The sequence below is a fragment of the Zophobas morio genome, unplaced genomic scaffold (assembly GCF_036711695.1).
Source record: "Zophobas morio isolate AGI-343-1 ecotype UQ-CSIRO unplaced genomic scaffold, CSIRO_AGI_Zmor_V1 ptg000005l, whole genome shotgun sequence".
NCBI classification, from domain to species: Eukaryota; Metazoa; Arthropoda; class Insecta; order Coleoptera; family Tenebrionidae; genus Zophobas; species Zophobas morio.
In genome coordinates, this window is record NW_026972110.1 from 13,592,300 (window position 1) to 13,618,762 (window position 26,463).

Here is a 26,463-nt window from a genome sequence, read left to right on the forward strand (position 1 = left end):
TACAACCACAGATCAATCTTTTCCAAAATCGATTTTTTTGTACTTACCGTGCAATTGAAGCACTGGCTGTGGTAGTTGTTGTTCAAAGCTTCTACCCAACGATCGCCAGCTTCGACCGGAAAACCGCAAGCAAAGCACTTGGTAGTGAAGAGTTCATTCCAATCTAGAAGAAAATTTTTGTTGATTATGAAATGCAACGATTATTATAATATAACTTACCCGTTTCACAGTAAGGATTTCCGTCTTCCAAGAAGAACGGATTGTTTCCAAAGAGTTTTCCGCAGTAGAAGCATGCAAAGCACTCAGGATGGAAGTTCTTTCCAATAGCTTTGAGGCAATCCTGCAACAGGTCATTAACATTATAGATTGTTAGAATAGTTTCGTCTTAATAACACACCCCTTTAACTTTGGCGCTGCATTTAGCACAAGTGGGAGCCAAGTATTGTTCAAAGCAGTATTCGCAATACAATTGGCCTTGCTCTTCTACAAAGCCAAGATCTTGAAGAGGGCGTCTGCAGGAAGGTGTTGCACAAATGAAATGTTCCGGACACCAGATCTTGCCAAGAGCGGTGATGAACGGACCCCTATAGACCAACAGTTTTTGTTTAACACATTTCTGACACTTATCGCTACCATGCATTACCTGACAATTTCACTATTACAGCAACAACACACTGGGATTTTGTCTTTTGCTTTGGATGCATCTTCAACGGTTATTAGTGCACCGTGATGGGGTTTATTAGTGAATGTTAAATTATCTGGCAAATCTAATTCGACTTCAGATTGATGGCTAACAAACTCTTTAGTAGTTTGAGGTTTGGAAACTTCGGAATACATAGCAGAGGAACGAGGGTAGGGAGCACCACTACGCATCTCCGACAAAAATTTTTCTCTAACGGTATCATTATTTTGGGCATTTTTGGAACTAGATGACGATTGAGACGAATAATCCGATCTAGGTGAGGATCCTTTGGAATCTAACTGGGGAGAGGTGGATAGAGGAATTGTGATATTAACTTGGCCGTAAGTCGGAGTGCTATTACTTTCTCCAATTTGCAAATACATCGAACTACGTTTGATATCCTTGTTAGCTATGGGGTTAACGTAGTCTAAAATAAAGCAAAAAAGTCACACACACGGCAAAATTAAATTAGTCGCCACAGAAACCACAACATCAAACAACTTCTACCTGATCTGCGAGTGACACGACGCGCAAAGTGCTATTCTTGTTCCGGCCAGTGCTGCAGCGTTGAGAACACCACGACCACGTTTTGGTGCTACACCAACAGCTCCGGCTTGACGACCACCACCTGAACCTGAACCTGAACCTGCACCTGTATTGGGAACGGGAATATTGGATCTGTTTACACTTTGGTCAGGTTTCTTCGCAGAACCCGAAGGGGCAGTAACATGTCTGATAGGAGACGTTAACGATGGAGCTGGGATATGTTTAATGGGACATGGTTTCGGAGGCTGTTGCTGCTGTTTCTGTTGTTGAGGAGGTTGCTGAACTTGCAGTAATGGTTTAGGTGCTGATTCTGACTGCGAAGCATTAGCTTTTAAAAAAGGAGATATAATTGGCTGGGGATTAGTCACGTGCATTCCTACAATTCCAGGCTGTTCAACAATTGGGTTTTTTACCTCCCTAAAAGGATACTGTTTCGTGTTAGTAACATTTTTCTCGATTTGCACAAATTTTGCTTTTTGGGTATGTTCGAATTCTTCCGTTACAGTTTTCTTTCTCTGAACTTGAACGGTACCGTCACTTGAACTTTCTAAGCTCTGAGACTCGGACTTCTTCATTTGTTCTAAGTGATCTAAATGAGACTTTTCGAGTATGGCAGTCGACATAGTGGCCTGTCCACTTTGTTGTGATATGATTTGAGCCCTTGCAGCATCTTCAACTGTTCTGTCTTCTTTCATCATACATTTCTTTGCAGCATCAATCTGTATGCATTTTTGACTACTCAAGGCAGTTTGTTGTAGTTGTTGCCCGCCAACACTTTGCGTTTTTACAAAAGCATTATAAACCTGAGGGACCGTCGATTCTGTTTTCACAACACCACCGATTCTGTCCTTGTACTGAGGAATATAAGTGGATAAATTTTGTCTTGCTGCTTCTACTCTAGAATCTCTGGGTGTAGGTAACGGCTTATCAGATTTTAAAGGATTAGGTGGTGGGCCAGCTGCAGGAGATTTGGGTCTAATAGCAGCAGAAGGCCTTGATGAAAAAGGAGACACACTTCTTCTTTCAGGACAAGGACTTGGTGATCGCGAAATAGCAGGACTCGCAGGGTTTAATAAATTGACTTCTGCTGCTTTGTATTGTTGAGCTACTAAACTAGCCTGGTAATAAGGTATAACCGGTGGTGGTTTGTTAATCATGCTAGGTGTAACTGCTCGTGGACGAGGCGAAAATGTTGAACTTGGTGGTCTTTCTTCACAAACTGGTTTAAACGACTGGTCAGGATGCAAGTTATTTTCTCCCGGCTGTACTCTGATAATTGGTTTCATCTGGAATTCTCTTGGTGGTTTCGGTGGAGGAGGAATGCTAGATTGTTGTTGTTGCTGCCTCTGTTGCTGCTGGATTTGTTGTCTCTGCTGCAACAGTTGTTGTTGCTGTCTCTCTTGCTGCAATTGTTGTTGTTGCAGTTGTTGTCTCTGCTGCAGCAATTGTTGTTGTTGTCTTTGTTGTTCTAATTGTTGCTGTTGTTGTCTTTGTTGTTCTAATTGTTGCTGTTGTTGTCTTTGTTGTTCTAATTGTTGCTGTTGTTGTCTCTGTTGTTGTAGCTGTTGCTCCTGTTGTCGTGCCTTAGCAGCCTCAACTTTTTGCATAATCAGCAAGTCTGCTTCAGCATTTTCGGATAAGTTTACTTGATACTGAGGCAATCTGTCAGGTTTGTGTAAGGCTGAAACCAAGGGCACAGGCTTTTTTAAAACAACTTGTTCACTTTGTTTTGCTATTTGTTTAGATTCTTCGCGAGACTTTTCGTGGATTTTGGATTCTTCCTTTATGGTTTCTGTAACGCTTTCAGTGCTAGCACCCGTTCGAGAAATTTTCACACTAGGAGTCTGAGACCTGTCTGAATGAATGATAGGAGGAGACGTCGAAATTTCTATTTTAAACTGTGAGTGCTCTGATTTGTTTTCAAAAGAACAACTGAACCCTTTGAACAATGGATACATTCCTTGTGGTTTCTCGTCATCGATGTTCTCAATGGACTCTTCGACAGTACTTTCCGTCTTATGTTTTTCAATAACTTTAGATGATGATGTTTGCACATCTTTCTCTTTTTCTTCTTTCTTTTCGTGTATTGTAACTGGAAAAGGTTTAGGCGCTTGTGGCTTCTCTTCTCTTAAAGGTCTTTGGAAAGATGAGGGCAGCGCAGTAGGTTTTAAAGGTTTTTGTAAATTGTTGTTTACTTCTTTTCTTTCTGAAGCCGCTTCTTTTACAGATATTTGCTCAACTGTAACACTTTCTGGAAAAAGTGGAGAATACGGTCTGTCAGAAGCTGTCGTTAACGCATCTCGCATTGAGAGTCTGCACTGAGGTTTTGGCAAATCTTTAAAAAATTCATCAGTTGGATCTTTCTTTTTCTTTACAGGTGCTCCACCGACAGGGGTAAAGGGTCGTTCTGGTGCTGTTTGTAACGCTTTCACAAATTGGGTTGGAGGTTTCTCCGGTTTTGGTTCTTTTGGTTCGATAACAAAAGTGTGTTCTGGTGGAAAATAAGGAACGGTTTCTTCTGGAAGCGGTATTGGTTCTACTGTAGTTATCACTGGTTGGGCTGTAAAGGGTTCTGATGGAGCAATAACCAACGCTGATGCCAAAGCGCTAGAAGAGAATTTTTTCGGTATTTGAGTGAAAGGATCCTTTTCTTTAGATGCATCCGGTATCGTACGTAAAGCTTGTACCATGGGAGACTCCCATTTTTGTGGAACCACGTTTTCTATTTGACTCACTAATTTACATTCTACTGTGTTCGGTTTAAAGTCGGTCAATCTTTTAAGTTCGCAAGATTGCACACTTTCACAAGACGCGATACTAGATTCTTTTAACGAGCATTCTGTGGTACAAACCTTTTCAGTTTTGATAATCTCTGGAATAACAATATCTACGTTAAGTGGAGGCGGGGATTTGGGTCGGTTTTTCAGAACGTTTTCAATCAGTTTTTGAGTCTCTAGAGTCTCAGATATCGTTTCAATGCATTCAACGGCACTTCTTCTACCAGTTATCTCGCAAACTTCTTCAGAAGCCAAGGATAATTTTGGTTGCTGATACATGTTGAAGTTATAAACTTCGAAATCTTCAGTTTCTGATATTGTGTCAGACTTATCAACGTCTTCTTGTTTAATAGTTTTTGGATTTACGTTAAGGTGAGTAGCAGGTGGGACATATAATGGACAAGCTGTAGGAACTTCGGGTTCTTCTGGAGGAGGCGGCCACACAAAATTTTGTACACTACGATCTTCTAGTTAATGAACAACAGTAGCAAAGGTTAAACAAGTAGCGGTAAAACAAACACAAAACCAAAGGGTGCAACAAAAAAAAAGAAAAATTAAAGAAAAATTAATGTAAGTGTCAAGCGAGAATTGTTACATCTTATCTTCCGGTGAATATAACGTAATATAACAAAAATATATCAAGAAAACTCCACTGTGGATGGGACCAAACATAAACGTACATCTTACAATGTGAGTAAGTAGTAATCTATTCTGAAAATATAGGAACTTAAATGACATTCATTACTTATCTAATTCTACTAAGCTAGAGATGTAAAGCTAGCGGTAGCAAGTTAATTATCTAATACAAGGGAAAATGGGCGAGGTTTGGGATTAAAAGATTTATAATCTGTAAAGACGAAAAGAATAAATAAATAACGTAACAACAAACAGAAGATAACAACAAATCATAACACAAGGGGGGGAATTAGGGAGCTTTCTTGATACTATAATTCTACATTTTGCCATTCGTTCTACCAATTACTTATTATCACCCAAGATTAGCACCCAAAGACTAAATAAGCGATCTTCACACTGCAACTATAGTACCTTTAAACACGGAACCAGCTGGTTTAGCAGCAGGAAGACGTCCTAATTAGAAATAATTGTGTTCAATATATTTTCTTATTTGGCTTCAGGGCGACTATTTCATTATTTGAAAAAGTACGCATACGTACCAGCTGGTGATGCTGGACTGAAAGATGGAGCAGGTGCTGGAACCACAGGAGATAATGGTGCAGCTGGAGGAGGTGCCGCTCTAGGTAAAGTGTTGTAATTTGGAGCTGACACCGGTGCACTCACGCTCGAGAATGGTTTAGGAGTTGTCGAGTAGTTACCAGCCTACAAGAAAAAACAAATTAGTTGAATAATATCTCTGACTTACCTATTTCTTATCTAATGATTGAAGTTATGGATTAAACCTTACCTTGTTCATGAATTTGTTGAAGGAAAGTGGTGTACTGTTATTTAAAACATTATTATTTATTTTATTACTGCTATTAGACTCTGTTGTTATATTTAGACTTTGCAAAGGCATCGTAATTGTTTCCTTATCGTCTTGTGAAGGCTAAAATGATGCAAGGCATGCATAGACAACACAGAACTCGACTGACATCGATTTAGGTTTGATGAAAGAAAATTTACCTGGAACGGTTGGGCGAAATTTGTTTTTGGAAGTGTTGGAAGTGGTGCAGGTGCAGGTGCAGGTAATGGATGAGAAGCTATAGCCGAAGAAATAGCAGTAACAGGAGATTTACCACCACTGTAATAATAATATTGATAACATAGAATCATGAAATACGATATAAGACTTACGGAGGTACTGTTACCGGTACCAAATTTGGAGCTGGAGGATTAGTTCTTGCAGCTAGTTTCGCATGGACATCGCAATACAACTTGTTGTTGATGTTGTAATATCTGAAAACGTGGATTACCAATTCGAAAAACTTCTTTCGTCGTGCTTACCCAACGTTCTTCAAAGATGTTCCGCAAGTGGAGCACTTGAAGCATTCAACGTGCAAGTTCTTGTCCTTAATGCGCACAAACACTCCACTGCAACAAAACCAAAAATTTGAAACAATTCTTCAGTATCGTAGTAGGTTTCTACGACTACGCACACCACACCAGAATTAATCCAGCAGAAGTAGGTAGTTCTAAAGAGGAGATACTAAGTTTAAGGTCATGCAAGAGGTAACCATAGACAGTGTGCATAATATACTTTCGAAGTGATCTACAATGGAAGGGCCACTATCGAGGAAAACAACATCGATCCAACATCAAGTCGGACTTACACGATGACCCTTTCGCATTCGGTACACTTAGTGACTCCCTCCTGATTAGGGTTATAGGTATTTGGATAATCCCCCAATCGACTGCTTAGCCGACTGTGGTCGTCTAGCGGGGTATTAGATCTCGGCGATGTCACTTGGCGACCGCCAACAGCGTATAAATCGGGGCGGGGGCTTACTGTTAAGCACAGAAAAAACAGAAAACCGTCAAAAAATGGCCGACTACAGAAATAAGCAACCTTTTCACGTTACGACGCCGCCACCCTCAATCTCGAACACTGTAAAAGCTTACTTACACTATCAAACGCTCGCAGTCCGCACAAATATTTTGACCGGGAGGAAGTTGCGGCTTTTCTGAGGCAGGACGGGTCTCGGGAGCAGTGACGTGCCGCAAACCAGTAATTGCTGATGGTGCTACTGTTGTTTCTGGCTCTGGTTGAGCGTAACATTAATATGGACATTACGTACGAAAATATCTTGGAATTAATTTATAATTTTAAGAAAGATTCACCAAAAGTTGGTATCAGCGGTTTCGGGTCTGAGAATCAAAATTTTAAATGGTATTTTTGCATCTAATAAACAGTTTTTTCATTACATTATAGCGATGTATTTTCTTTAACTGTACTATAGTTAAATTACATTAATAAAACCTGAGTTTGCTGCGTTTTGAAGAATTAGCCCTGTTTTTGGGGTATGTTTTCAAAACAAAAGAACTTGAAAAAAAATTATCCCCGTCTAGAAGAATTATTATACTCCTATCAGTTTTGGCTTCTTGTTTTTCAACCTCTTTCGAAAATGACTAGAATTTTAAATATATCTAACAATTACGACCTCTTTGAAATTAGGGTCCTGCTCTATGGACTTAGATCCAACATGACTAAATTCCCTTTTACTTTCCAATAGGAATCTCCGAAACTACCGGAGCGATTGTTAACAAATTTTATAGGTATACGAGTATATTCTACACATTTAAGGAATATTGTGTAGATGCTAAAACGCTAACCAAAATTTGTCTGATTATCCTCACGAACAATCTGATGACGTCATCTCAAAATTTTGCTACGATTTCAGCGGTTAAGCTGGTACATTCGGTTGTTCAAATGGTAATTTTTTTCAGTAATTATAAAAAAATCAATTAGGGCTATAGAAAACTGTAGAACTGGGACACATCAATGGCCTACGAGTTTTACCAATACCATTATTTTAAAAATAAATTTCGTGGCCTACTAAAAGACTATTTGTTTTCGATCATTTGGTTCAAATAATAAAAAAAAAGTGTGTGAACGTAATTAGGTGAATACCTGTACAGTGTAGTTCGTACATTTTATAGAATGGATTTAAACTGAACTGAAATTAGGAAAATCAGAAAATAGATCTAAAATATATAACAAGTAAAATGCGCGGGAAATAAAAACCATTTTATCTTCTGCTCTCACTCTACACTGTATTGTTGGTTGCCTATATAAACATGGTAGTAGCAATATCTAGCAACATTTTAAAATAACGAACAATAAAACATACACAAAAATTTTGACTTCAGCATTTATATTCGATTACGAATTTTCCTGTTGACGTAACTGACCTTGTAGTCTTCTTTCTTTTCCATTCTATCAAAAATGTACCTTACGTGCTGACTCTTAATTGTAGAGATTCTTTTAAAAATTCAGTTGATTTTTAAAAGAGGCTGAAAAACAAGTGCCCAAAACTGGTATATACATGTCTACTAGCTGATGATAAGACTTGTCTCTTAAATTTCTCTTCCTTTGAAACTATACTTTTAAAACTTTTAACGTTTGTACCAAAATGGAGCTTTATTAGTTAAACTGATCAAATATAACCACACAATGCATAATTTGCAACCCCTGGATACCTGATAGTTGTCACAACGCAGAATAGTCACTTACATATTTATATCTAAGGCGCGTTAACAGCTTTTGGTGCATCCGAAATTGCTTCGCCAATTGTTAAATTAGCTCCAAGATTACTAAATGACTACGTCATTAAGTCCATAGTGTTAGAACAATACCTGCTTCAGGTGTCTTTGGCTCACTCTCAGCTTCCTGAAGCATACGATAAACAGCGCTGTTGGTGGCGTCATAGGTCCTTTCGTTTTTCTTAAAATTAACTCTGAAACATCACGTAGACATTTGTAACGATTGTAGCAATCGGAAATCATTTAGAACAAATTATGTAACATCTGGCATCTAACCAAACGGTTTTTTAATTTATATTTTTATAAACAATATTATTTCTGGTGAAAAGAGGGCATTAAGTAAAGTATGTTAAGGGGAAAATGCAAGTTTAGTTGACATATCATCTTATCGGTTTATTTTTAGCCACACTGATACTCGACATGGCTTTAAATTTAGTAATTTGGCAAACACTTAGTTCTGGAAGGAAATGGATACATGTTGTTGTTGTTTTATCGCGCGGAATTCCAAAGTCTGCTTACCCTAGGGCTCCTGTTGACAAAACTTCGGTCTGCGCGGATAAGGTTTCAGCTATGCTCTCTTCAGAGTACAGTTTCAACGGAGAGTTGTATTGATTATTGACTAGCTTTGGTCCACCATTCACAGCACCATTCAACTATTAAAAAAAAAACAGGATATAAAACTCCCGAAACAAAATTTTTTTAATTTTTACAAATACCTGTGGACTGAACGGCTTAGCTGAGAGATTGTGCGCAGTACCAATGCTTCCACTTGTATCTTTCTTGGTAGCAGCCAAGGAGGTCTTAGTGACAGTGGTTGCTGCTGAATGTACGGGTCCCGTGGGAGTGACTGCAGGTTTCCAAACTGATCCTCCTCTATAACAAACGAATCACGATTTGGGCAATTGGTCAAAATGCAAGTCCAAGTTAAATTAAGCAATCCCTTTTCTATTTTTTACCTTTGAACAGTAACTTCGAAAGCAGGTCCTGCTCTGATTATTACGTCTTGCGCATCTTTGTGTCTCAGGTTGAAAACATCTGTGGTGTTTACTTTGATCACGGAATCACCAGCTATTAATCCAGCTCGCTCTGCCGGAGAACCACCATTCACCTGAAAACAACGAAAAATAACTGTCAATGATTGTGAAAACGTCAACGTTCAACATGGATGTGCATTCGTATACCAAGTTATGCAAATTATTCGACGAATATTATCGGTGCAAAGATATGACCGGGGACGAGTTTATACAAATGAAATTAGTGTGTGCCGACGGAGTGCCTCTATCCGAAGGTGAAATCGAAAAATTTGTCCTGATCGTCATACACAAGAACTTCCTCAGTGCCGTCAAAAACAACATTGTCTCTCACTACAACCTCAGGAATCACAGCGACGTAAAAATAATAATGGTCCTTTACGTCGTACTTTTTGCTTCCAACCAAGCGGACACCCAAAAATTGTTTGAAGTGTTCCAGGAAATGAAATGCGCTTACAAGAATAAAATATTACAATATTTTTGGGACGAAAACAACTTGATTCAGACGGCACTCACCGGATGCAAATTCTTCGAAGATGAATACATTTTGAGTCAAATCATTAATCCTCTTTTAAACAACACCGAACATCTTAGAAAATTGGATGAATTTCTTTACCTCGAAAAGATCAAAAAAAGAACCCCGAAACCTACAACCGTTCCAGATAATTTGACCGTTCTACGCCGAGGGAAAAGACCACCTACGGCTCCACTGAACACTCCTGTGGAGTATAATATGTTCCAAGCAACCGAAATTCCGAATACACTCTACATGCCAGACAATGTAGAAAAGAGGCTAATGGGAGAATTTGAAAAAAATAAAATAAGAGCGCAAAAACTACTGGCGCAAGCTAAAGCTCTCCAGAAGAATTATTGCCAACCTAAAAAACCGGTGGTTTTAGAAAAAGTCCCTCAGCCTCAATTTAAGGCGAAGAAAGCCCCTCGCAAGCAGCACCAAGTCGAGATTAAAGGAAACGTTGCAAGTGTATTGCGGGAAGCCAGTCGTTGCGTGAAAGAGCAAGAACAAGAAATTAAACACATCGAAAACATTGTTCAAGGAGGTGCAACGTTAGATGGGTACAGAGAACTGGAACGAAGCGTACGCGAAGCTGAACACCGAAATAAGATTGAATACATAGAACGAAAACACTTGGAAGGGCTGTTAACATTCGAAGAAGCAATTCTGGCGAAACGTAAACTCATAGAATGTAACAAGGAACGCTTCAAAGAGTTCATGGAAGAACGCGAACAGTTCTTAGAACAGATGGAAGAATGGAGGGAGCGTGAGCAAGAAAAAATGAAAGAGCAGGTTAGAAAGTGTCAGGAAATTGAACGCAACGCCAAAGAATCGGAAAAGAGACTGAAGGAAGAGAGACGGAATCAAGCTGACTTGTTCAAAGATGAAACGAGGAAACTTTTGCAGGAAGCTTACGAAAAGCAACAGCAAGAATTAGCAAAGAAGATAAAGCTTATTGAAGAGATAAAAACGCTGCATCAGTTGAAATCGTTGCATCCGGTGAAAGAGTTCGACCCTACGGACTGTCCGAACCTGGGTTTGCTTTGTCAGATGTCCATAGCTGAGTTACAGGAGAAGCTTGCTGAAGTGAAAATTCGAATGGAGAAGCAGTTGGGGCAGAAACGACTGTGTATTCAGAAGTATAAAGAGAGACAGAGAAAGATGATTGACGATGTGAAGAATTTCATTACGCAAACACGGATGTCAAAACCGAAACGGTCACTTGTGCCAATTCGTACAAACAAATTAGCACGTAATCCTGAACTAGATAAACTGAGAACTCAGTTGGACTACGCTAGGGAACAAAGAAGGAACAATCTACAACTTGACAATATTCCTTGTCCTCAAAGATGTCAAATTAATATGTGATGTATTATCTAAAATTTTAGAATACATTTCCGTAATGTCTTAATTGCTTTCACAAATATGTGGATGTCATAAATGAATCATTTAAATTAACACTTCGTTTTAGGAAAGTTTGAATCGCCGAAGAGATTATTCACATTTTTGTGTGATTAAACGGAACGATGATAAAGGTGCTGATGAGTAAAAAAGAAAGTTTGTTTTGACCACACGCGTGCTTTAGTGCATTTCCTGAAAGAGATTATTAAGAGGTTTTTGACGCGTAAGTAGGTCTTCGAATGATGCGTGAAGTTTGACGGTCATATATGGGAATAAAGAATAAAGAGCTTTATATTCAAATGAATCGTTACCCATGTATGTATGTATGTATAAATTGTGTTTACCTTGAAAAAGTTATGGTTGAACAAGAATTTTAGATATGTTATCACAATGCTCATACCCGTGCTATTAAAAAGAAAATAAACTAAAGTAAATAAACTACAGGCATTGTCGAAGTTCACTGAATTATTTAAAAATGACTCAACCAAATACTGGCTTTAAAGTAAAATGGAAATGAACTTAAGGAGGCGTATATACAACAAAATGATAATGTAGGGGGCAGGTGTAACCTATGAATAAATTCAAATACCACTTAAAAAAATAAAACACTCTTGGCAAGCCACGAAGCCGTAACATTGTAACATATCAAACGCATCCCAAACACTTTATTTAAATAAATCTAAATAAGCATTTACAATAAAGTGTGAGTTTTTGGAGTGAAAAAAAAACAGTCATAAATATTTAGTTCCTAAACAAGTACACAGTTTTAAACATGCGTGCCCCTGACAGTAGATAACGAAAATTAATAATTAATGGTTGACGATAAAAATGAGACATTCGAATAATTAGTATCGCAATGTAACTGCCAGTGCTTTTATGGTCAATGGTCTGCGTATTTATCAACATTTTTAGGATTTTATTGGTTATTAAATTTCCATTACTTTTTTGACAAACACATAAATACTTTTCATTGAAGGAATTTAAGCAACGTTTCAGGCAATGAGTTGTGGCTTATAAAAATGTCGGTTGCTACTTTCATAAAAGCTTCTTTGAATATCACGTTACATAAGAGAAATAATAATTCATGTATAAGCTAAAGAGAAAATTGATTCCAGACGTTCAAAAGGATTAATCACGGAACGATTAGATTGGAAATGAAGTCAGACAGATGAAATTTGTCTGATCTTTAATTTAAGTAATGTATCATGTTAACCCACAAAACTCTGAAAACCACAGCGAACTTGCAAAACATTTGCAGAATGAATCAGACTGCTAAATATAGACAATTTGACCGATGCAAAACACAAAAAAATCTTTACGATTGATGACACGTTTTAATTGCACGGTTTACATTACTTATCATGTTTTTACATAAAATTGATGGGCACGCCGGGTTTCACGTTATTTGATTTGTGAAGTCAGTGTTCGCTTTGGCGGTCGATGAATTGGGCCATTTTTAAGACGTCCTACCTCTTTTCCTGTTCTAAGAAGGAAAAATTGCGCACAAAGTAAACAAAATGAGTCCGGCGTTGTTTATGACTTGTTGCATTGTTTGCATTTTTGTAGTCTTGCTCGTCTGCACTTTTTGTTTTATAAAACCTTGTCTGGACGGAAACCCATTTACCTTCGAAATATTTACGATAAGTGCAACAAAAAGCCGAGAAACCTGCAACATTCCTGTTAACAATAACGGACATTATTGCTGAGCGCCTTGCGATGCCATCAATAAAACCGCAATTAATATTTGCGGCAAGTTGCACTATTTCATACGCCTAATTACCCACAGAGAGAACAAGAGGAACACTATGTTTGCAATTACTTCACAAATGAACATTAATTTATAATTATAGATCGCTGCTTTGTTCTTCCAAAAGTCTAAAGTTTTATTGTCGCGTAAAATTTAATTTCCTTCCACACTAAATAGGTACTTAGTAAGGTACTCAGCTTTTCCCCACTCCTGTGAACGATGATGCGTCTCATTTTTTCCTCAGTACTTATGCTAAGTGGCAGAGGCCGCAGACCATGAACGGAAATCCGGCAGACAGTCTTTCTCAGAAGGAAAAAATTGCAATTTCCCGGAGCGACTGGGATAAGCAACGAAATTAATTGCATAATGATACTGGGCGTTTGTTTTTCATGATGAATATTATTATGAAAGTTGACTAACCACAGACGACAGAATGTCCGGTTTCCGGAGGCGTTATCTCCGAAGCTTTATTTCTGAACTTGTGGAAGCACGATGTCGATTGAGGTTGAATTTCATTTCTGACGTCACGGTTTTGGCGTCATCAACCTTTTTTGGCGCCGGAAGTGTTGGAACTGCAGTAATAAGCAAATAATTGTCTGATATTTTATTTAATGATACTGTAGTAAAAACAGTTAGTCAGTGTTTTAAATTTAACTTGCTTCATGAAAACCGTGCGATTTATTTTTGCACCAGCCTACGTGCTTCGGGTTTAAACTATTGTCGATATTTTCCCGATTTTACCTGTAGGAAATTATTCAGCCGGATAAACTTGGTAATTTTATCGATTCTTTACGTAATCTATATTTGCGTTATAATCGATTAAATATTTGCGATTGAAAATATCATCAAGTGTCAATATGTGTTTAATATTTTCTGGTTATCATTTTTTGGAATTAGTGTTTACTAATGTTATTTAGTAAATATAAATTGAGTAATGAGCAATATTGACTGTTCCATGGAAAATTCTACCTATGTATCCGGTAGTCGACGTTTCTGACCCTGAAAATTTATTTCGCAAAATTCACAGTTAATTTCCAAGAACTCAAAACTGACCTACCACGAGTTTCATTTCATTAGTTCTGAATTGAATAAAACCAGGAGCTTAGTTACAGATCAGCTAATTACAGTCTTGGATGTTACAAGATCGCTTCAGTGATGCTAATAAAGTCTCAATTGAAACAAGAAATAAAGTAATCGTTGATTCCAAACGAGTTTTCATCAGTAATCGTAACTCTCACTGACATCTGAGATTGGTTTCCACAAATCTCCGGATTTCAATCGAAAATTGACCTATGAAAAAAATTACTCCGCAGTTACAGCGCACTTTAAAAAATATTTAATCACAACCTAACGAGGTTCTCTAGACATTTTGATTCGATATTCAGGGACGCAGAAAAAATTAAAATTAATACCACCGTGATTGTTAGATCTACCCAGAATCGTGAGTCACTATGTTCATAAAAGTCGTTACATTAATGAGATGAATGAGAAGATGCAAAGTTGAATCGCTCGGTCTTCAGTCATTTTCAAAGATAAGCGAATTCAAAGTTAAACGAACTGTGTTTACTTACATGGAGCGAACAAGGGTTCTGTGGAAAGTTGTTGAAAATAATATGATTCGCATTTTAATTTTTTTATGTATGTAAATACGTGAAAGTTAAAGGTACATAGGTGCTGCAAGTTGAAAAATATTGGCACAAAGGTTGAAGAGCGCTGCTACATAACGTAATTTGTGCAAGAATTGTGTTTGTTTTGTCACATTGGAGGTAATATAGATAAACTTGGCTGTGTTATTTGCTGTAAACGTATTGTACAACAGCCATAAAATGTGCAAGTTTGACATTTACAGTCATTTAAAATGAAAACTGTCCAATGTTGTTTTGTATATTAAATGATTCCATTGCTGCTCTCCGACCTGACTTTTGGATGTAACAGCAACAATGTTTGAAGATTGAGTAGTTAGTATCATTTAGTGATGGTATTACAACTAAATACTAGTATTATGTTAGGTAAACGGTAATTAGTCGAAAATGAAACCTCTGTTCTTTTTGTAATTTGTTAACAAAGAATGTAACGGCGCTTGTGTATTTGATTTTGATGGATTATTTACGTTATGTCGAACACCCACAGGACGTCAAAATTATAAATTAATTCACTTGTTTCAATAACTTTTAGTCAAAAAGTCTTGAATGAAAGTTGTTCCATTCGTTATTGATTGCACTTCTTATAAAATATTGCGACAAACTAACTTAGATTAATCAATTTCAATATTCATGCAGTTACAAATAAATAAAACATGAACTGCTCTCAAGATAAAATTAGCAACAAAAATATTACATGGGAAAAGTTTCCTACTCTGTAGTGCTAACATACATATTTACTATCCATATATAGCCGAGATCATATAAGTAAATTTGTCGAATTTTATTAATAACTACTGAGTGATTGAATAATTCAATAGTAATTTAAAATTAGCAATAAATAATCCTGATAAAAGCCGGTGGAAATGACAATGCATATTCATAATTAAAAAGATATTTCATATAGGTATCTCATAACATTGACCTCTAGTAATGGTTTTATTACATAACGACGCAGACGTTTGTAGAATTAAATTAATAAAAAGGAAAACAGTAAACTTATGTACAAAATATCAACGTCAAACATACCAAAGAGACATTGAAATTATGTACATAAAAGTACTGCAAATTTTCAAAATTGAAAATATTTACAAAAATTGGCTTTAATTGTATCAACACGACTTTCACAAATTAGTATTTTGTAATTACCCGTAAACATAAAACTCTTGCCTGCTTATTGAACACATTAATAAAAAAATTACGAGAACCCTCAAAAGGAATTTATCTGTAAGCTATAATTTAAAAATAACATAAACACGGTGGTTTTAAAACACCAATGACGTGATGAAAATCACATTTTTCAAACCAAAAACATAATGGAAATTTGAATATTTTATCGTTATTTTAAAAATAACATCTGACCGGCAAGAAATAAACATAGAACATCTTAATTTAAAAAAAACGACTGTAAATGTTTCATAAAATCTGATTTATTGTATTTGACACAAGAGATTCACCTGTGCGGCCTACGATTTTTATCTCTTAAATTAGCGGAGGAGTTAATAACCCGCATAGCTATTATGTTGGTATTAAATCCTACATAGACTATAACACAATGACTGATCTTTTTTACACTTTGCATTAATTATCGTCTCATAATTTTTAGTACAAAAACTGAAATGGAATGTTATCAATGTTTTCATTATTTGACATTGACACGATTGTCGCATCCTACTTAGATATTACTGTCAATAAGTCAGACATTGTTGCACTTCTGCTCCCTTAAGGTTAAAAATCATTGTAATAAAACAAAATTTTAAAAAGTCTATTTCTAGTTTCATTATACAGTATCGCAGTTGTTCTATTACCACCAACAAATTTTAAGATATCCCAATATAATTATTAATAATCAGTTGTTATTGACCGTCTAACAATAAAACACGAACTAAATCGAAATACTTCCTTATTAATTTCACCGTTTCTGCGAACAATGGTGTACAGGCAGAAATGTATTTTAGTTTTTGATTTCATATTTCTTTCCCTGAATGGCCACTTTAAATACGTACAGATGTCAAAATATATGATTTCTAGCTCGCTATAAATGTAACACGGAACCAAAAAATTAATAAAGTCACTATTTCAAACTGCGATTTGATGCCGCATATTAAAAATAGGTTGCCTGTTTATATTCGGAACTTTTTATACGTGCAGCAGAAAAGCAAATAAATTTTTAGTTCGTGAACTAGAGATCATGTTTATGATGGGAGTAAGATGTAAGGCGGGCTATTTATAAAATGAAATAAAAAAAGTTTATTTGCTGCTATTGTCAAAAGTATGTGCGAGTAGGTTGATAATGGCCTGAAAAAAATTGATGACTTTTAATCACATAACCCGAAATTAATCAAATTAATTGTTTTTTTTTAATTATATAAAATTTTTGAAACCGCAATATTTGAGTTTCCAGAAAAAGCCGGTGGATCCAGGCTGACAAAAAACGAGACGCAAACACGCCTTTTCCTGCCAGCGCGAATCCCCGGAATTTTTCAGCCGACATGTGTTTATACTGGTGAGACAAAGAAGTGTATTTGACCCGGAAATATTATTAATTTCATACTTTTACACTGCAAAAATTTTCTGGCAAGCAGATTTTAAAGAAAGTGTCACGAATCAAACTTTCCGCCCGTGGATAAAATCTATTTTAATTCACTCGTGTCATAACCAGATATTACCTGATTTAGAAATCAAGCATTTTTGAGGCTTGATGCATCAGTTTATAGAAAGCGAAATTAAAGTTAATTCCCGATTAACTTTTAATTGAGGTCCGTTGCCAGGCAACGTGCATGTTTTAACCAATCACGGGCTCATATTCCACATTTTAATCCTTTGTTAAATTAATCGAGGATTAAATATTTAACTCACTTTGCTAATAAACCAGCCCTATTTTCTATTTTATAAAATCAAAATTAAGCCTAAATAAATCTTTAGTGAAAAAATTTTGGAAATTTCCTCTGCCCACATTTCGACCACTAATTTCGCTAAAAATCTTGTCGGCCACGACCTCGTTCCATTACCACCTTTCCGAGCCAATGAGTCAGTCCAAATACCCCCGACGGAATTTCCTGGAAGAATGACAGCCAAACAAGCTCATGCTTTTAAAGCCCATCATCGTCTACTTTAGTCCCGGATGCATCGATTAAAAATTTTTTCGTAGCGCGCACTTCAAACCCGATTATCTGCCGAGTGTTGTCAGTCTCATTTGCGAGGCGTTAACATGCAAAAAGCCACCGTCTCATCCCGGGCGTCTCCTCCACCGTCTGCGATTCGCTATTTATAAATCCACCAGTGTTTCAAAATCAAACAGCGGCGGCGGCGGCTGACAGTGCCGTGTGCAAGCGCCCAAGAGCTGAATAGCCGCTGGCCATCGGTACACTGCTGCTCGCAAAGCAGAGTCGGACTGAGCCGCCGGGATACCGAGAAATTTTCCGGGGGCAACGACGAGGATCGATATAAAAAAAAATCAAGTATAGTACACCAACGAGAACAGTGGTTTTGCGATTTTGACTTCTCCATCAGCCTTGTCAACACCTAATATGTTATCTTTGTTGTACTTGGCTGGTAGACGTTTCCTAAACAGGGCCGGCTTATCTTTAGTAGCATATTGGGTTGAGATGCTTTTTGTGCACAACCTGGGGGGATGTAAAGGTTAAAACCAAAATAAATGCTATTTTCGTTGTTACACTATGCTTTATTTCTCATTATTCACGAACATCATATCCCAATGCAAATGATTGTCAGAACTCAGTACGTAGTAATAAGTAAAAGCTAGCATAAATGGTGGCATAAATTTCTCCTTTCGAGGAGATATATTGACGTCAGAAGAAGCACTGATAGATAGTCATCAACATAAAAACTTAAAAATGGTTACGGTCTGATATCTGGTGTAATTAAGTTGGTAAAAATATTGTAACAACAATTAACAAAATTAATTAAACAGTGTATTAAGGAATCTACTTTTTACTTCCCGAGCGTTAGCTAAGGAAGTATAATAATCGAGTCCATCGGCTTCCTTCACATTTTGCAGATGTTTCATCATCCATATAGATCACGAAAAAATCTGTCTGTCAGTCTGTCTGTGTCGATTTTTAGTAGGGAGATTATCTCCGAAATTAATTGATCGATTGTTGTGAAATTGTAAATGTATTTTAGGAATATCGTGTAGATAATAAGTTCAATCTTATTTAACTTTTATAAAATAAGATACTCCTGCATTTGTGATTTACGAATCCGTATCAAATTCTTACGCTAGACATCCAGATTTTTGAAAAAAAATCAAAATTGTACGTCAACATTTTACAACTTAACTTTGACACTGCAAAACCGAATGTTGTGAAATCTTGCAAACGTTTTACGGTCATTGTAAGCATTGTAAAACCTTAATTAAAATTTATCCGTTTATCCCATCACAAAACATTAATTACGTCATCCCAAAATTTTACTGAATAAATCCTGTCTAAAATATGCAAAATATTATGAATTTGTACTTTTTAGAGTTTATCAGTGCATTCATATTTTTTAGAATTATTTATACAGGGTGACTAAAAAAAATTACTGAATGGGGGTATCTGTTTTATTGAACAAATCAAGAACGGCTCACCCCATTTTCCCGAAAATGTTAGTATACAGTCCTGTTATTACACTGCATCTATTTTTGTTATGGAAAAACTCACTTGTAACATATTCATAGCATGCCTTTTCATCTGTACTTTAACAGTCCACACATATCATTATTTTAATTTATAGGGGTTATCATAAAAATAAAATTTACAAAGTTTAATTTTATAATGTTTCGAGGAATCTGTATTTGTTAGCCTGTACTTCTAAATAACTTCAGACCAATTTTTCCTAGTAACGTAACAGTTTCAATAATAGTTTTTGTTTGTTTGTCCATAAAATGACATATGGGAAATTTGATAGAATAGGTCTAAATATACCCTTCAAACGAACCTTCAATTGTTGTCAAATATATCAAATACTGTTCTTTATTAAAAAATGACGATACTAGAAAGTAAATAATGCATTGAAATATTATAATATATAGTTTTATTAACACTTATAAAAAATAAGATTAATATCGTCATCACTCCACACAGTATCAATAACTGATCTAGAAAAATGCCTTCAGTGGTAAATGTTACTCACTTAACACAAAGCAATTATTATGGTAACTACTCATTGTGCATGGACAAAATCCTTGTTGACTAGTGTAATTATCGACCCGTTAGTGGCTCTGCTGCCAATGTTTTTCAGTTTATTTTAACTCAATTATTTAATTTTCACCAATTATCATTAAACTATTTATTTAAATAAAAATAATTTATTAGCCAGAAAATGGTTTAAAAAAATTCTTAACTTGTAGTAACACTATTTGAAAATAAAGAATGTTATTTGAATACTTCCTAGACTTCAGCAAAGCATTTGATGGTGGTGTACTGCGCTTTTACTTACTGATAGTGCCCTCGTTGGCCTATATAGACTGATAAATAGCTCACGATTTAAAAAATGAGCTATGAGCCCTCCATATACTAAGTATTAGAAAAGTTGAAATTTGATAACTATAGCATATGCCGCATTTATTTGTTAAAATATTGTTCACACAACGGTAATTTTAAACGGATGGAGTATCACAAGGATCCATTTTAGGACCTTTGGTATTCTTGCTTTATTTATATCAATGAACGTAATTTTTATGCTAATCTGAAAAACAGGAAACCTTAGCTTTTAAATTTAAGTTTAAAAAATATCTAATTGTTATTAAAACATTTTGTTCTGCTGAAAAATATACCGAGAGGCCAATAAAAAAGACGATCAAGGACAGGCAGGACTTTTAAGAGTTGTCTTTGATATAATCTTCGTTTTGTCAGATTACCGGCACTAAGTTTGAGCTGACAATACAGCGATCAAAGACAAACTTCCAAAAAGCTATGGCTGTCTTTGATCGTCTTTTTATTGCTCTCTCAGTATTAGGCACAAATTTAAAAATTATAGATAGGTGATAGATTTATAAATATATCATAATACATAATACAGTACATAAATGTATATATGTGCCCTAAATATGATGTTTTTGATTTTTATTATTAATTTCCAAAATTGTAAAGGTGAGCACGATACTTCGTGAACGCAGGAGGTTGTGGGAACAAAATTTTGACTCTGCTTGATCCATACGATTGTGTAAAAAGTCTAAAAAGTCAGTGAGTTATCAAAATCTCGACGTTTAAATTCAATTTTTTGACAGTCAGAGAAAAAAATAATAACAATTGGTTAACTTCCCATAACATATTACCTCGTAACTCACAAACAAACAAAAATTAATTAACATCTCATTGCAAATATTAATTCAGTTCAAAATTTTTACGTGTTAATGCGGAGCGCAAAAATAATAATAAAAGTTTCAATAAAACTGGGTGTTTTATTTTGTTTTCTAGGTATTTATTTTTGAAATACTTAAGTACCATAAGTAATTCTGTAACAGGACCATTTAGGGAAATCTCTAATTTTCTGTTTTCTTGGCGTTTCAGAGCCCGCAGAATACAAAAACACAAACTCCCTATTTTCATCTGGCTCTAATTTTTGAGTAAGCTATTTCTGAAACTACCATGTCGATGATTCTGAACTTCCATTTCAAGAAATTAACTTTATTAATGTCAAAATTTTGTCAACACTCTCCCTTAGGGTATGTTCATTTCAAAGTTTAAAAATTGCATTGTATAATTTTGACAGTGTCACTAATAGTAATTGCAGCACATTAACAAATACCTGGAAGATGTTTGAACCGTGTCAGTTTTAAAAAGGGTTTCTACGTTTCAAAAATTTAAGAGAAAACTCTAGGGAGAAAAAAACGTTACTTCCTCTTGTCCTTAAATGCCTGAAGATGCTCCTTACAAAAGTGGATGAAACATCCAGTCTTTCTTATTTTAATTCCTTGGATTCTGTTTAACATTGAAACATTAACCAAAATTTATACACTTCCTTTATGATGCTAAAGACGTAATTTCAAATAATTATTAACTAAATATAGTATTGTTTGTAATTTAGTAATTTAACTATTTTATTTTTTACAAGTGTTTAGATAAATGATCGAAAACAACTCATGGATTAGCTCATTTCTTGAATGGATTATCTCAAAAATGAGTCATTCACTGATCTCAGTCTTTCGAAGAATTTAAGTATGTAAACAATTCCTAGGATAATAGACGTTACCCATTAATTTTTGAAATATCTTTTCCAAATAGTTCTAACGCATCTCAGGATGTATTTTATATTTCTTCTTTTTCCAGAAGAAACAAATAATGAAATTCTAAAAACTCTAAACTGTATAGATTTTAAAATAAATTCAATAAAAATATATATATTCATGTAGAGTAATCTTTTATTTTTGAAGAAATGTTTGTCGGTTTGATATCTATTTGAGAACCTAAAAGCAGACTGAAAAAGTGCCAATTTCAGTTCAACTTCACCTGTGCATTTTACCAAATAATTTTTCAAAAAATCTTTTGCATTCTTTATTTCACCATGTCAACACCATCCGACAAAAAAATACTAATTTAAAATTTTGACACTTGTTGGTACAAAAATTGCCATCGACGTCGCATTTCCAACAAAAACATAAAAAAGACAGAACTGACCGGAAAAGACTATTTTGCAAATCACAATCAACACCACGTCTCCAGCTCACTTTGACCGTCTCTTAGAGCCTCAAAGCTGCCAGTCCGGCTCTGCACCAGAGAAGAGCACAGCGCCAGCAGACCCACTCTAATTTTGAATTTTTGGCAAGCGACTCCAACAACACGCGACTCCCACGACATGGTAACACGACACCGAACTAGATCCAATGAGTACTGGGTCACCGCTAATGCTACGTTTACGTGTTGAACTGCATTCAGAAGGACTTCGGGTGCGACTCATGCAGGAATTATTTATTTAAGGCGATATTTTTTCGAAACGACACTGCTTATTAAGACTGCTGCCTGCTAATGGAAAAGGATACGATGTGGGTGTCATTTGGCTTCACAAAGAAGTGGATAATCTGTTTTCTGTCTGAGGTGTCTGCCTTTTGTTAAAGTTTCTTTTTTAAACTTCAACTTGGAACTTTGGCAAAAGACAGTAAATAGCTGATCGTTGGCCCATTATCAATTTCCGGAAGATGTTTATATCATAGGTTTGATTTTATTGTTCAAACGTGATAGGGATAGCATCTGAAATAAGGTGGTTTCTTAAAAGATAATGTTTTTATCTGTCTGTAATGTCAAGTATCTTTATTTATAGCCTTCGGAGTTATTTGTGCTTTATTAATAAGTTCAAACATCATATTGGAAGGTAGTTGTTAAAAAAACACTGTTTTGGCGTGGCATTAAAATCAAGGGCAAGCAGAACATACACTTCACCTGCCCAAAACAAAATCGTTTTTGAAACTTTTCTAAATTAAAATATCTACTTCATCACTATATCTAAAAATTGAATATTCGTACAAAGTTCTCTACACAAACGTAACAGATTTTATATATTGTTTATCCTGTTTTGTATTTTCACCTGAAACTATGCTGTGTGTTGGTTGGCGAATTAGGTGAAGGTAAAGTGGTAAATTAGGAACAGCTGCCAAATCTGTTGCATTTTTTCCTCAGCATTTGCAAATTGAGATATAAATGAACTGGACTGAAACTTGTTGATCAGTGGTTTACCAATTCGTTGCCTTCAAAGTTCGCTAAAATAGTTTGGCGAATTATTTTCATCAAAGTAATTAATGAGTTTTGGAAATGACTGACTTAATTCAGTACCGTTAGGAACCACAACATTATGTTTTTCTGCAATTCCACTGTTTTTATCAAAATACATTAAAATTCAAATGTTGAAAGCTGGCGACCCGGGTCAGTTTTCATATTGTTTGACTAAGTGCATAATCTCAGAAAATGTTAATTTCAGAATTTTTAACACGTTTGTTATTATTATGGTTACTTTATTGTTGCGAAAATGACACGAAAACTTTCAAAATAAAATTATAAATCAGTTTTTTCGTGAAATTTCTAGCAAGTTTTGAATCTCAAATAAAACGATTCCTCCAGATGTCACTGGAAAAACTAGCTGCAACTTATTTGCAATTAAAATTTCGCCATTATGATAATATGATGATAATGAAATAACACTGATACTTAAGCACACAGCTTTTTTCGTTATTCAGGCAGCGTTTTTAAACCTTCAAATACATAACTTTCACCATATTAGCTGCAAGTGTACAATGAACCGAAAAAACACGAATAATCCAAAATACATTTTTGGATTTTAACTTTAAGAAACGTTCTTCTTCACTCTTAATGCACGTCATACGGCTAAGACGTGAATTTTTTTTTAATATAAACAGAGGTTTCATTAAATCGTGGCATGTTAATTGATTGTAAACAAATGCTGCACTTCTGATCTACTTGTTTACTCTTTTAGCTTCTTGGTAGCGGCACAATATTAGTTCTTATGAATATTCATACTGCTTTTATATAACATCGAATTTAAAATTTACAAAAAGTAGCTTATTTAAATAAATGAGACCAATGTAAAAAATGTTACGCATAACTAGATGACAATCTACGGAAACAGACGTTATCAAGTCAAAATGTTGTTTTGAAGTCTTGCCTATTTTCGAACCTCAAATTTAGTTTTTTTTTATTTAGGTACATTTTTAAATCTATTCTTTTACGAATAATCTATTTGTTGAGTTGTTTATTCTTTTTTATTTTAATTATATTTCCCTTATTTTCGGTAATATATACTATAACTTTTTGTGGTTGAAGTTGCAGAATTTTCTTTTTAGACCATCATGTCGTAAAAGCTACATTTAATTGCATAGTGCAAGATCTACAACAGTGGTGTTTTATTTCATTGTTGGTGTGAAAACTGTCGCTCCAAATTATTAACAATGCCGTGTTACTATTTTTATTATGTTGACATTTTTCACAATGTATACGATAGTATTATAATTTAATAGTATATTAAGTATACGAACTATTTGTTACTTTTGATAAATGCGCTAAAAAATTTGTATTAAGTTGTTCAATTGCAACTACACTGCTTTAATACGTTACGAAAGAAACCTATACGCCGCCTATGGGTTCTAGTATCTACGGCGCTAAAGAAAAACGTGGAAACCGAAGTCGCGATGGGCAATCCAGAAAGACCTCGACTGCGGAGCTTCTAGAAGGGAAGTGTGGCTTTAAATGGAGGCCACCTTCGGGAACGATTATTATTCAGTCAGTTCAGTCCACGAGAGTACAGTCAAGTCGCCCCGGAATTATTTTGTACATAATAACCGCTGTGTAATCAGTCGTGTAAATCTGAGTTATTAAGAAATTAATTGTTAACTTTTACTCACGTCGATTTTTAATCACCGATTATCGTAAGAAGTTTATTTCTTTCCGAGTGGGTAAATTCAGATACCTACAGAAATTTTGACAAAATCGACGATGACATAAATAACACACATATCTTTTAATTTTTGTGAACTTGTTATATAAATCTTGGTCTACTTGTCAAGGAATCCGCATGAGAATTTAGATTTGCATTCTAGCTGATTACCAGACCTACAATATTTCATGAATTCATGCGTGAAACAAATTTAATATTAGACTCTTACCGCATTCTCAACTAATAACACCCCACGGTATTGCACCAGACCAACAAATTTATTTTTGATTTTTTATTATGAAGTATTATATTTCCTGCTTCACTCACTGGTTTTGGAACGAAGGATTTTTTTCAATACTTTATTTATTTAATATTTTCTGAACGAACGTCAGATAAACAATCAGTTTTCGTGTATACAATATAATATTAAAATAACGTGCTTGTGTTCTTTGAATTCTAAAGCAACTGGATGAGATAATCGATAAAATAAGTCAGACAGTTCTGAAAAACACATTACTGAGGTAAACCCATTACATATCACACCTTTGGAGGTATTTTTCCACACAAACTTATTTAATAAATTTTGCAGTGACGTCATCAACTTTGTAGAGGGGAAGAATATACAAGTTTTAGTCAATTTTGTCCAACTGTGATTTTTTTTCAAAACTTTAAAATCAGAAATAATGAAAAAGGTAACAACAATCCTACACTACACATTACAAGCTTGATTTCCACCAGTCGGATTGCTCCACTAGACTGTGACCCTATGAGATCATCAAAGAATTTTTAAATGGCCACATGTATAATTATTTCTTCCAAACTTAATAACAGTAATAAAAACTTACTCAAAAATTTCGTTAAAATTTAATACATACAATAAAACAATACTATGCATACATAGCACAATCAAATACAAAAAATATGGATATGTATGCAAGATACGTAGGTTCTCAAAGCTGTTTCAAACCTCTGACATTTACTTACTGAAAAAATCTTTGGCAATGTAACAATTTATTTGCAACAGAAATCGCTTTACTTTTGCAATGTACCTACAAATATGTTTGGAATTATATTGATAATCTCTGGAAATATCTAGAATATGTTACCTAAATTTAAAATGCTCCAGATTTTTATCACATGTGATACATATACAAACTTCGAAGCGTCATAATTTCACGATTTCTAAACGTTGGTCTGCATTTATGTCTAGACTGACGCATATTTCATAATATTCTATTTTGAAAACATCCAAATTAGCACTTTTAACAATGCTCCAAATTACACTGTTTAGCAATATAGTGCTAACCTAGCCCATGAAGGAGTGTGCAGGTAACTTGTAAATCTCATTTGAACATCAGTTTTTTATTATTTATTAATATATTTATCATTAATCACCTAAAGACTACATAAATAGTAGTTACGATTTTATTAACTTATCCCGGTAGCATTACATCAATTATTTAACTGTTGTTACACCTGAACAAAACGCAACTGCGCACCACTAACTAGTTGACTATG

General features: G+C 35.2%; 1 protein-coding gene across 5 annotated transcripts in view; it reads right to left on the reverse strand.

Moving 5' to 3' along the window:
* LOC135122822 (PDZ and LIM domain protein Zasp-like) overlaps positions 1 to 26,463 on the reverse strand; it is a 41,222-nt gene that overhangs the window by 404 nt on the left and 14,355 nt on the right. The window contains exons 2-15 of one of the 5 annotated variants that reach the window (XM_064047265.1): positions 9,180 to 9,331; positions 8,940 to 9,096; positions 8,743 to 8,876; positions 8,317 to 8,417; positions 6,294 to 6,468; positions 5,968 to 6,054; positions 5,818 to 5,919; positions 5,647 to 5,764; positions 5,429 to 5,569; positions 5,181 to 5,343; positions 1,190 to 4,469; positions 398 to 584; positions 220 to 340; positions 48 to 163 (exon numbers count right to left, since the gene is read on the reverse strand). In XM_064047265.1, coding sequence (XP_063903335.1) covers positions 48 to 163; positions 220 to 340; positions 398 to 584; positions 1,190 to 4,469; positions 5,181 to 5,343; positions 5,429 to 5,569; positions 5,647 to 5,764; positions 5,818 to 5,919; positions 5,968 to 6,054; positions 6,294 to 6,468; positions 8,317 to 8,417; positions 8,743 to 8,876; positions 8,940 to 9,096; positions 9,180 to 9,331 — 5,034 coding nt within the window. Of the gene's footprint in view, positions 1 to 47; positions 164 to 219; positions 341 to 397; positions 585 to 930; positions 1,110 to 1,189; positions 4,473 to 5,180; positions 5,344 to 5,428; positions 5,570 to 5,646; positions 5,765 to 5,817; positions 5,920 to 5,967; positions 6,055 to 6,293; positions 6,469 to 6,586; positions 6,723 to 8,316; positions 8,418 to 8,742; positions 8,877 to 8,939; positions 9,097 to 9,179; positions 9,332 to 26,463 lie in introns of those variants that run through there. The other 4 variants (XM_064047264.1, XM_064047266.1, XM_064047267.1 and 1 more) reach the window with 4 other exon arrangements.